General features: G+C 38.8%; 1 protein-coding gene across 1 annotated transcript in view; it reads left to right on the top strand.

The window, feature by feature from the left end:
* The window catches only part of tfpia (tissue factor pathway inhibitor a), a 45222-nt gene that overhangs the window by 12417 nt on the left and 19448 nt on the right, over positions 1-13357 (top strand). Inside the window, exon 2 of the mRNA XM_029458772.1 lies at positions 12999-13199. Within this exon, the coding sequence (XP_029314632.1) occupies positions 12999-13199 (201 nt within the window). The remainder of the gene's footprint in view (positions 1-12998; positions 13200-13357) is intronic.

The raw sequence follows: 13357 nt of genomic DNA on the forward strand, positions 1-13357 counted from the left end.
ATGATCTGAAACAAGTAAATCATTTGGTACTTGAACAGGGCAAATAAGCCTGGGCAGTTGCTAGTATAAAATTCACAAGCAGATATCCCCGGGAAGCTTCATAGACTTCATGTGAAACATTTCAGAAACTCATAAGTTTTACTGCCTATATGTTTTCAAATCTGTCCCCTTTTACTGTACAACCTTCCTGGCCAGGGACTGAACCCCACTGTGGATTTTCTCTCTACTCCTTCTTCTGTTCCTCGTAGAATTCGTTTGCGTATTTTTAAAATAGGTCTGGCTTTTGTGGGACCAGCATTATGATGATACATTCTACTGGTCTACATTGCAACATGTGTCAGTAATTAGTTTTACCACCCAAAAGGAACACTATTTAATAATAATACTATGCTGACAGAACACATTTCTGGTGTTGAAGCTCAACTTAACTCCTGATATAACATTTAAAAAATGTATCAGCTGCATAGGCTTTGACTTACAAATAAGCAGCTGCTCACAAATTGCTACTTTTCCATTGTGTGAGAATAAATATATGTAGTTAGATTTTATGTGACATTAGAATTATCTTTAATTGAAGTCACAGTTGTTCAGAGCTTCTGTTTCACTTTAGGCAGTTACAGAAATGTTAATCTTATTGCATTCTAACATGTCTTTGCTCTTTGAATGGAAAGCCTTTGATTTTTCCACCCTTGAACATTTTCTATCACTCGTCTGCGTACCTCCATTCTTGTGAATCTTGTGGCTGTTATTGCAAGTGATGTGATGAATAATTCACTGAGTGTTTTGTAATTGGGACTTCATCAAATTGGCAGATGGTGCCTTAGTACTATCTCCCCTACAGGCTTGTGCAACTTATGGCAAACTTATGCCCACATCATTGTTTGCCATATGCTCCTTCTGGACTGGGACACCATTTGCTGCTACAGATGCATGCTTGATTTCTTGCAAAGGCATGGTTGATTTCTGTCACCAACCTGCAGTTCAGCTAATCATATACGCCCCCATCAGGGTGCTGTCCAGTTGATTGGCTGAGAACCAGCCGAGACAGACTCTAATTGGCATTGAGCGGGATTGTTTGGTTCGGCAGCGCTCAGACTTTGCAAATGTCAGAGCGTGGATTTGGCAGAATCACTGAAGCGAGAGGGATTTCTGGTTCTCACTATTGTTTTGTTATCGAGACCAAGTGGGAAACAGGTAGAGGCTCAACGTAGATATTGCAAGGAAAAGATAATGCCATTGCAGAAAGAGAGACAGCGTGGAGATATCCCACACTGAGCTGATATTGGAAAAAGTCAGTTGATTAAATACAGCTGATAGATAGAAGGAAGACAGTTAAAGCCATGAAAAGACAGACAGAAAGTTGGATTTTCTTTTGCTTATCTGTTCAAAGTCTCAAGTTTGAAAGAGCGAGACGAAAGATAAATACATTTGTTAGTGGTAGTGGTGGGAGAAGGCAAGTTGAGAAGAATGTTAAATCTGGCTTGGCAGGAACAAATGGGTCTACAAACGCTATCGAGTTGTGGAGCCACCATTGACTTGCTCATTGCATCCCTCCTTCCTCAGCACCTGCCATCGCAGGCTCTGATTAAAAATGCATGGGTCTTTTAGATAATTAAATAGGTGTCCCTGCAGTGCTACGAGTTAGAACAAAGGAGAAAGCACAGATGCAATCTTTTTTTAGCAGCACCATGTTAAATACATACAGTAATGGCTTGCACAGAGATCTGTAGGCTGAAAGATATTTTATGATCTTTAATGTGAGTGCAAAGTTTTTCCACTTGGGCGTCTGCAGCAATAATCACACCACCAATCCTGGCAGAGTTTGTGTTATGCTCTATGTACTGAGCTTTACAGGACCAGGCCTGTTGCTGCCCAAACACAAGCTTCACTACTCACGCAGCCTTCAGGGTAGTCCCCAGTCTGTTTCCCGTGCACACAATATGAGCTCTCAAAGCTTTTATTGTTCATAGAAATAGCAACAGATTTCTCCTGGAGGCACGAACGTGTCCGTGTTTCAGTAGGACTCCTTTGATGTGCTAGAGAAAGTGCTTTGGAAGGTGCTTGAAGCCACTTTGAGCTCCCTACATTAAGCACCATAGGAAGTATTCTCCCCGTTTCCAAGATTGCTGTAGGAATGACGACATCTCTCTATAGCTGCTTAAAGGCAAACGTATATTGCCTTAATGAGCTGCATTTGAAATGATCTGCAAGATCATTGCAATTCTATCTTTCTAGTTTTCCTGTACAACCTTTTTTTCAGACTCACTATTGATCCACCCCTTTTTTGCTGTTAGTAGTAGTAGTCAGTTGTATCGTCAGTCTGATATCAAAACACAGCCATGTTCAAGATTAGATTTATTTGAGATAGATTTGGCAAACCCTGTTGATAAATTATCGTCCCTGAAGCCTTTTCCCTTGTAAAAATTAATCATACTGTGTTGGTCAAACATAGGTATAGTATAATGCATTACTGCTTGATTCGTTTTTTCCAGTCACATGCGCACACTTTTGGAAAAAGTGATGGGAGCAAAGAAATATTGTCTCTGACATTTAACATTTCTGAGACTTCCTCTGTGGGTTCGCCGTCTTGGAACATGACACGCAGTGACACTGTGATACTTCGGCATTTGACATGTGACTGTGTCAGGAGACATTTTCCACTTGTTAGGAGGGTTACATATTTCCTCTTCTGTAATCAACCAGTGGAAAACTGGACTCACTTGAAAAAAATATATTTACTACTGCTGTAAGTAAGAACAACTTTATTTGGGTATTTTATTTTCGTGCCACTTTCCATTTCTACTCTTCAGAGGGAAATATTACTCCACTACATTTATTTGACAGTTTAAGTTACTTTACAAATGAATATTTTTGCATTCAAAACATATGAAGTACTTGTAAAATAGGATGATTTGATGTAGACTAAATTACCCTACAGTATATTTAGTACAGCTCAAACGAATAGTGGAATTATTCCTGATTATACTTACATACTTTTACTTAAGAAACATTTTCAAATCTGGACCTTTACTTGTTACAGAGTATTTGTTTACAGTGTGATATAAGTATTTTTATTTAGGGCCTACGAAATGATAAACATGAATTTCTACTGATGATAGTAAATGCTATTTGTGGTGTAAATTGATGTGTTATTTATGACACAATGATCGCAGTATTTAATAAATCATGATTTAGTATGTCGACCACAGATGTTTACATTGCCGCTACCGGAAACACCCAACAACGTGTTCTGACGTCACAAGTAGAACACAGTCCACCAGTTGAATACACAGACAGCACGGCAGCATGGCAGACGTGGCGATGTCGGACTCTGGCTCGGATATTTCGACAGAATCGAGTGACAGTGAGTCGTCAATAGAGTCGTTGCACCTTCAAGAAGAGGAGTTTATTGAAGAGGATGCCTGGTGTCGTGGATTTAGATCATGCGGGCGAGTTTAACGTGGTGGAAACAGAGCAGCTCGAGACACAGTATTCAAGATGGAGACACAGACGGGAGGGAACATGCGGATGATGGTGACGGTGATTCTGGATTTGGCTGAGATCCTGTGCGGCAACAGAACACAGACAGGTATATACATTTGACTATAGTTCATAGAACTTCTCAATAAATAGTGAATACATCATAATAAAACGTAATATTATCCTTGATCGTAAATAGATCGATAGCTATTCTATATTGAGTCGATAGCTTAGTTTCCTTGAATTGTTATGAACCTGGACTAGTTGTCCGCAAATTGCTCGATCGCTAAATATTAAATCATTTCTCCACTTGGACACATCGACGTCTGTAAAGCTTGATAACTTGATTCTTTCTCGAAGTTTATATATATATATATATATATATATATATATATTATGAGGCTGTATATAAAGCAGTAGCTATTAGCTAACAAACAGACCGGAGGACAGCGCTGGTTTATAAAGTATAGTCTGCCTACTGACCGTCTCACGGCTGCCTATAGTAGCCGGAACACTTACCAGATGTTCATGAAAGTTACGATGTCGTAACTTTACGAGACTCACGTGAAACGGGTAAAAAGTTGCTACTAGGTAGATCCGACCTCCGTACGACCATAACAGGCTTATGAGCGGCTTACGAGCCTGTCGTGAAACACAGGCATATACATAGTATGAAATTAAGATGTTAATATTATATATAACGTTAATATTGGCCTTTTTTCTGGATATTGCATATTGTGTACATGTCCTTACCATTCTTTGTTTGTACATTTAGGTGTACATGTGAAAACTGTACAATTATGGAAGCAATTGAAGAGTGCCGCTGCTGCCAAGAAAAGGATGTCATGGAGGAATTCAATGAATATGAGGGACGTGGTGCAAACATAACCTGCATAACAGATCAGGATTCAAATCAAAGTGTCTGGATGTTTGGGTGTTGCAGACAGCCTACCAAAGGTATTCGAAGAGGGACAGACACCAAGCAGGTGATCAGCCACGTAATGAGTAAGTTACTTGTGTTCACAAATGTGTAGAGCTCAGAAACTTTGATGTATTTATGGGGAGTCGAATGGTCACTCTGGCACAGTTATAGAATACATAGATAAATAAGCAAATAAGGTTGAAGTGATTACCATTGACATGTATTATCTTGTATGTTACAGAATGTATCACTATATGGCATACGTCCAGCTGGTGAGATTCTGCTGGGGAATACTTGGTAAGAACCACAGAATGCCATCATGTGCCATTCAAAAGATCTGTGCTACGTTTCCATCTGACAACTACACGTCGTTCAAGTATCAGCACTTTATTAGAGTCAATAACAAAACACAATGTCAGTTCAGTGATTGAATCTGCTTCTATACATCACAACAGCATCCCTCTTGTTTGGTTCTTCCACCTGACTGCTGAGTGGATCTGGGACTTGCAAAGGTTCCTCATCAACATTGTCTTGGCACAAAGCGTACAGTCTCGGTCAAGAGTTCAGTAACATACTCTGCAAAAAATGCAAGATGTTTTATAATCAAGCATTATATATAATATATATGTATGTATGTATGTATGTATGTATGTATGTGTATATATATTGTGTATATATATATATATATTATGACGCTGACCTTTGGAACAACCAACTTGGATTGGAACTTGCAGTCCGTCCTGCACAGCAATTTCTTTCTGACATGTCTGAAATGTACAAAACACAACTTTACTAATAAATCTTTCAAACCAGCTTGAACTCTTATTGCATGTTTATACATGTCTGCGTAAAGAAAATATCTAATAACATTCATAATAAAAGATGTGGTTGAATTGATTGAGAGAGCAATGATATCAAATTAAACAAATATATGAATTATGTACATGCATGTGGTGATTGTATATTTAACACGTCATGTGCAGGTCTACTGGTACTACAACTGTAATGTACAGATGATGTACAGTCTGTATACTTACTGGTGTATACACAGCTTCCTCCCCAGTGAGGATGTCCAATAGATGGTCGCTGATCATATAGGTATCCTCAGTTCTGTCAGTGGCTTCATTCACCAATGTTTCAATACCTATGTAATAATAGGGTGTAAGTTAAAAGTTAAATAGACTCACGCTTTTATTCAAACTACAGAATAAAATGGGGAAGCCTGTTGTAAACATTGAATCTATACTTAATTAAAGTAACTAAAGTTATTAATACTACAAACAATAACACAGATATTGGCTTGGGCCTGCTGTAAACTCGTTACATACAGTCGGCCTAGACCGATTATGGCTTTATGCTTAAAACAATAAATACAGCAAACAAGTAGCACGGCTTACCTTCGCTCTCTCCCTTTGGGCGAATACATTTCGTTGTCTCTTTGGTGGAGGACTCTGCACCGGCGGACGTGTTTGAATCAGCAGTGCTGGCTTGTGCTGGCTGGGGTCTCGGCAGTATTCTAGGCACAGCATCTGCGTTCAGTTTTAAATTCTTTTTGTATAGAATAGTTTGTTTGAAACACGATCTCTCAAAGTGCTGCCCACAAATCATCGGTTTCATCAACGCACTTGTCTTGTCCATAAACGCGACATTTGATCATCTTTTGGCCACAGAAAGCTAGATTTGCAGACGGCCCCACATCCCCATACAACACATCGCTTCACAATTATCCTTGACGATCGATTGTTGTCCGTTCTTTCTCGTAATAATTGACAGCAGTCTTTGCTGGACGCTTCAACGCAGACGAACACTGGCGGCGGCTGTATTCTACTTGTGACGTCATCGCCCGAACATTGCCGAAGTGGATGCTCTCGGCGCAGCGATCGATTGTTGTTAGCGGAAGTCATTTTTATGCTGTTATGATCGTGATTTATTACATCAATATTAAAAATATATATATGGCACATTTCACAATAGATATGTAACCTCTATCATATACCAAGCCCAATAACACTGACAAAATATAATTTCGTAGGCCCTTTAAGTAAAGGATCTGTATACTTCTTCCACCACTGCTCACTGTTCCATTTTTGTACTGACTAAGTGTAGCGTACAAGCAGTAGTAGATGAACAAATAGAAATGATTAGCAACATTAAGACAATAAATAACCCATAATGCAGCACTCTTTTAAATTGATATACTCACTCTACAGTACAAAGGCTTTCTCCATTAACTAAAAGAGCATATCTGCTGTTGTTTAAATGTCTGGTCTTTAAATTTAAAGCAACATTATGTAACTATTTTACCTTACAATCGTGTTGACTGACTTGTAATTGGGAGAATGGTAGCTATCAGTCCCACTCTGCTCCCCAAACTCCTGTTGTGCACTCTATAACTTTGTTTAGAGGGTCGTATAATCTCCCGCGAGAGGTGCCTGAGGCTTTACGTCACAAAGTTGGTTTTGGTGAAACTGGATCATATTTTATCGAGAAAATGTTTCCTGATAGACATAATGCTTTAGGCTACTTGATGCTAAAGTAAGCTAACCGCTAACTGCAGCTATTTAGCCGTTAGCTCAGTTAGCTGTGCTGCCAGAACTAGGAGGTCAGAGCACCAGAGGAGTGTTGGACAGCTGCGTTTTCAGGCCCAGGGCAGGGAAATGCTAGCAGGGAATTGCTTGGTTTACAAGAACCAGGTGGGCGGGCAACGAAACCGGGTTAGTAATGTTAGCTGGTTTGATATGTCTTGTGTTGTTGCACTTGTTTGATATTTGGCTGCGTTAGCAAAGTTGTCGATTCACTAGTATCTGATTATTCAAAATTAAATGTGTAGCTGTAAATGTTCCCTAATATAATTCATGGTTTACAACACTGCTAGTGCTAAACCGGTGGAACGAACACAATTGCGTTCGAACCTGAAATTAAAAAATGGGCGAGGCAGCACAAGTGCACTCTGAAACTGTAGGAGTGCTAAAATGGTAAAAATACCGGATCTTACATAATAATGCTTTAATAAAAAAGCCCCACTTATTTGAAACTTTCAATCAAAAAACATAGAAAAGGTTGTTTTCTTAAGGCCAGTAATCCATTTTATTAAACTCAGAGAGAAAAACAAATATATTGGAGGGTAGCCTCATTTGTTCTGAGTTCAGCTGCAAAGTCTAGGGACATACTATGACTCACCCTCAGCCCTTTGTCCACTGGCCTCAGGGCACAGCTCTGATAAACACTGACATTCTTACAATGTAGGCCTATCTCTGGCACAGTTGATGCGCCCTTTTGGTTTCTTCACCAAAGCACACACATACTGCTCTGTTGCAATCCAACATCACTTTTATTGAATAGAATTTGTACCCTTCGCTTCATGAACCATTTATATCAAAGTGAGTCACAAAATAAATAATCACCAACAGTTGTGACTAACTTGACTGTTGACATATTTGTATTTTACACAGGGATGAATGATTTACTTAAGTAAACATTTCTTCAAAAAATACTATATTTGAATGACGTATTTACATAAATCTGAAACGCATAGGCATTTTTTCAATAATTGTAATGAACATAGCTGTACCATTTGACACGCCAGATGGTGTACTTAAATATATAAGGCTGTATCTGACTCCTAAATTAGGCTTTATATAAAAAACAAATTGCCAAAATAACAAAAATAAAGTAACATTAACAAAATGTGTAACAAATCCTGGCCCTCCTTCTAGGTCATGTTTTCAGTCTGGTTTGTCTATCTGTTTGACAGAAAGTATGGTATTTCAAAAAGTACTTACATTTTTCAAAAAACAATTGGGCGGTTGAGCTAGTTAACGTTAGATGTTAGAAGCCAGTATCGGAGGTGCAATTAACTTACAGTAAGGTGTGTTCAGGCTCTATTCAGTAAAAATGTGTATTGGGAGAAGATAAATTATGACGTTATCATGATGTGTTCAAATGTTATCTTGTAAAATGTAGCTTTTGATGAGAAACTTATTCAAGTTTACAGTTGTTTCAAGGAGATGTTTTCCCAGCAATATAAAATACATATTAGAGAGGGAATTATGACATATTAAACTTTCTAACAAATAACAGTATTCAAACGTAATAAAAGAGTGTATGTTAAATAACAAGTTATATTTTGTTTAGTTTTAGTTTTTTACCTTGGTATCAAATTGGTATCGAGAATCGTGAGATTTCACTGGTATTGGTATCAACTACTACATTTATGATATTGTGACATCCCTATACCAGATCCATTCACACCATTTACAATGTTATTTAATGATTTCATATTTGAGCTGTATATTAGTACCTAATCAGTCACAATGAATACCTCAGCACTGTAGGGAGGCATCTGTGACATACTGAATTAGATCACAAGAATAATGTTTTTTACTTTAATAATGAGTATACATCAGAATGTATTCTTGCCAGTCACTTGCACAGTGTTACTCCACTTGTGTATTCTCTTTTCATTGTTTCTGTTGATACTAAGGTCTCTGAAAATGGCTATTGTTTACACTTTTTTACTTTTCTACTGTTTCTTTCTCAATTGCACTGCATGGGAACATTTTTGAGAAGGATACCCTAAAGAAAACATTAGAAATATTTTTATCTCAGAGTGTAGAGTCATATAGTATATAGGGCTGCAGATGACAGAACCACGGGGAGCTGTCAACACTGCTGTGCTCTTTCTCTGTGTTTCTGTCCACATCTGTCTCACTTTCTCCAGCTGTTTTATTGTAACATCATACCTTATTGCCATCCTGGTAATGATGTGTGCTCCTTGGGGTTTTGTCTTTTGCTGAGTCACCGATGATGGACTTTGTGGTGTGCTGCTCCATGACTGCTGTACAGTTTGGAATAAAATCCCCTTTGCTAAAACACCTAGAAGCAGAGATACAGGATAATCTTCTGATATATCAAACAAGCTGGGACTGGGCCTCAAAAAGACTTAACCTGCCCATCTTGGGAATTACAGAGGTGCTTGGCACGATGTACATGTTGAGTAACTTAGATCTTTATCCAAATGGGTGAGCGTGTGTGCAAATCTTGGCCAAGCTCAGCAATATGCAGGAGACAGCTGCCAATGTGAATTTGATGAATCTGAAATCAGTTTCCCTATTTAGCATGGTCTATTTTTCAAGGAGCTGGCTGATTTGTTGGTTGGCTTCCAAGGGTTTTGCTGATGTATTGTGTGAGTGGGACTATATTTATTTACCCTCTTTTCAACAACATGGAGGATTCCTGATGACAGATTTGAAGCTTTGGGTGGATTTGTGGATTGCTCGCAAAGGTTGTTTGCATGTAGGGCTCTGAGCGTTTGCAAGGGGGTGTAAATCCTTTTGTTTTATTGGAAAAACACAGTTTACTTCAAATATTAATGTCTAGTCTGCAAACTTTATTATGTATTATAAAGCTCATATGAACAAACAAATCAATTAAATAAATACATGTTATTGGGTAATTGCTTCCTGAAGTCATCTTCTAAGAATGTCAGCATGCAAGAGTCCGACCGGTTTCACATGCATGAGTTGGGGTCGTTCATGCTGTTCATTGCTTTGTTTTAATGTTTAATCACCATGTAGCCTTTAGCCACTTTTCACTGCATTAGTCTGAAACTGAGCCATGCAGCTTGAACTGAAGGTCGAGCAGTGTGTTAGAAAGCCAATAAGATAACCAAAGGCCATCACAACATTATATATATCTCAGAAAAATCCAGATATTCAAATAATGGCAGAGCCTCAAATAGTAGCTGGGTGTGGCCCACACAAACAAATAAAGGTCTTCACTAATAAAGGCCGGGTAAAAAAACTATTGCAATTACATGTAGCCTACTACAACAGTTCATGTGGTGAATTAAGTTAAATGTTCACTTCCACAGCACTAATTCCATGAGTACAACCAATAACCACCATGGTGTACTCACCACTGCAGAGTTTCTCTCTTTTAACATGAATAATGTTTTCATTCTCTTCATTTTCCAGACTTTTTTTCTTTGCCGTACTCATGATCGATGCTAAACTACAGTCAAAACTTATCATTTACTGATGTTTTTCACACTGTAAATACAAGGCTGCAAGACTTTTAATGTGAAAATACAGGAAGAAGTGGAGCTGCTGACATTACTATTGTCATTCAAAGGGTAGCCAAAGGGTCAATGACTACCCTAACTATGGAGGAAGTTTTGAGTTTGCATGAGTTAGGAGCAGGGGAGATAATAAATGAAGGCCTTTGTTTAATATAAGTCCGTCCCAAATAAAGTCCTGGATATTTATGCCACTGAGGTAAATGTAGTCGCTATTTGAGAACTTATGATACTATTAGGTTAATATTTGTATAGGTCAAAACAACCAATTTATCACCATATAACAACAAATGACCACCCTACCACCAAAATAAAAATCTATATCATTAACATATTTTGAAGAAAAAAAAGTGTCGGGTGTCATAAGACATTTAAATAGAGGAGTGGGCAACGTTTAAGCTATATTTATATTTATATATATCTATATTTATATAAATGTATACTTCACTGGGAATGAAATGATTTGTATGTTCATCTATCCTACGTTGCAGTCTGCATTTTTAAAAATTGACTTTAAAATATTTATTTTGTGAGTGCAAGCGTGTGTCCATCTGGGTGTGCATGTTTACATGTGTCTGTTCATGTTCTTCAAGGATCATTTGTAGTTTCCTTGCAGAGAAAATGTTTTGGTTTGGCTCCTAACATTGTGTTTGGATGTGTTTCTTTTGGACTGCCATTCAATTCCTCTGGCTGGATATTGGACATAAGTGATGGGAAAACAAGCTGCTTATTGACCTGTACTAGACGGAGGTTTCCTGTGTCGCCGTGTAATTTCTCTCCTGCTAGACGACTCAATTTTGTTCTGCTTATCAGACACGACAAGAACACAAATATAAAACATTCTCTGCAAGGAAGCCTTGCTGCCCCCACCCAATCTCCCACATGCAATAACATCACAACAGGTTGGGTGGATTGAGGGCGATTGGGAGTATTTAATTGCTGTCTCCAATCGCTGGTTATAAATTAGAATCAGATAGGTGAAGGAGCAGGGCAGGTCGTAGAGGTGCTGCTGCCCTCATGCCCTCACCTGGCAGAGGGACTGTATGTTGACTGCTGTGCTGATAGGACAGGGCAGGGTGGTTCCCATTAGATCATGTTCTTTGATAGAACTTTGTACCTTACTGGGAAGATAATTTAATGTTTGTTTTCCAACTTTCGAGTCACACCAGATAAATCAATATAATTGGGTGATAATGAAACCACACCAAACATATGTTATCAGTTTAGTGTTTCACAAAAGGACACAACCTCAATCTAAAAGCACTGAGAGTCTACAGCTAAGCTAGCAGCTCTGTGACGCAGACAGTGGAGCTTTGACCTAGATGCTCACAACAGTATATCCATCATGCTAACAATGAATTGACAACGATTGATTGCAATCCATAGAGCAACACTGCAAACATATTTTTAAACCGACCACATTTATATTCAAGCTCATTTTCAAACTTACCCTTTCCTCCACTTTTATGTCACTCTCCGCTCTGTGCTTATACGAACAGTATATAGAAACATTCAGTGGGAGATCACGTAACATCAAGGTTATAAATGCAAAAAGACTGTCACTTAAGCCTTGGCCATATGCAGATAACTGTGGGCAGAGATCCATCTCTTCTCAGTGGGTTTTGAAGGAACTGCACCGCTACAGTCGGAGACCTGACCTAAAAACAACAGGGATAAGGACATAGAAAGCCATTTCCCAACCGCACACTGAGATAGTAATATAACAGTGGTTCGTAGAGCTCACAGGGTCTCCTGTCACCTCTTCCCTGGATCTATAAGACAGCTTTTATGAATGATAATGACAGTAATGACTCTGTGTCCTCCACTGTATCTGATCTTGACTATTATGAGTAATGGGACCTCTGTCTCAGTCCAGCAGAATATTCACCCTACAGCCGCTGATCAAACACGCAATACACAACAGGGCAGATTATTTAAACACACTCTGATCATCCAGTCTAAGAAGTGCATCATACAGCTTGATCTGCTGTGTGCTACATTCTGTGAAATGTCTGCTACTTTCCCTCACTGTTCTGCTGCCACCTGCCAGGATCTGCTTTCATGTACTGGGGGGAGTTAGGTGTTCCCTGACGGTTTTGTTATTCTCAGTGCAAGTAGAAAATAAAACACCTGTAGGCGTTTGTCTCCACCATAAACTGTATTTTAAGTCATTATATAGAAATTCAAAATAGTAAAGTGGCTAACCTGACTTTACAATATAGCATATTTAATTATTAATATTCAGTCTAAATGTCAGGTCGCAAATCTCACCATGTGTAGCTGTTAACAAATATGTCCCACAGTCTCCCTCTGCTACAAAGTATCTAAACACATTAAGCTGTTAAACCATACACTGAAGTCTTTTAGAAATTATACTGTCATGCAACTTTACCTTATCTCAAAGCCCGAGGTTAGAGTTTGATGCTGTGACCTAATTTCTTCCTCTACACAAGAAAATCCTTTTCACAGAGTGCAACAAGAAGCAGAGTATTAACAGTTGTCTTTCTATCCCACCAACAGATGGAGCTCAACCCGAGCTCTTCATCTTCAATGAATTGTGCGCCCTGAAGGACGAGTCAGGGCCTTGCAAAGCCATTAAGGAGCGATTCTTCTTCAATGTCGACACGGGACGCTGTGAGCTGTTTGAATACGGAGGCTGTGGGGGAAACAACAACAATTTTGAGAACTTGGAAGCATGTGAGGAAACATGTCTCGTCTCAGGTGAGTCTGAGTCTTTGGCCGACCCTTCCGACTACAGTAAGAAACTGTTTCTCACAAGTTTCCAATGAATCACCTCGATTTCTGGTGAACCAATCTCCTCTTAAAGTAACAGTGTACACAGACCTCTACATCATTGATACGAAGGGATACGAAAAGAT

Source organism: Cottoperca gobio, chromosome 21 (assembly GCF_900634415.1).
Source record: "Cottoperca gobio chromosome 21, fCotGob3.1, whole genome shotgun sequence".
Taxonomy (NCBI): Eukaryota; Metazoa; Chordata; class Actinopteri; order Perciformes; family Bovichtidae; genus Cottoperca; species Cottoperca gobio.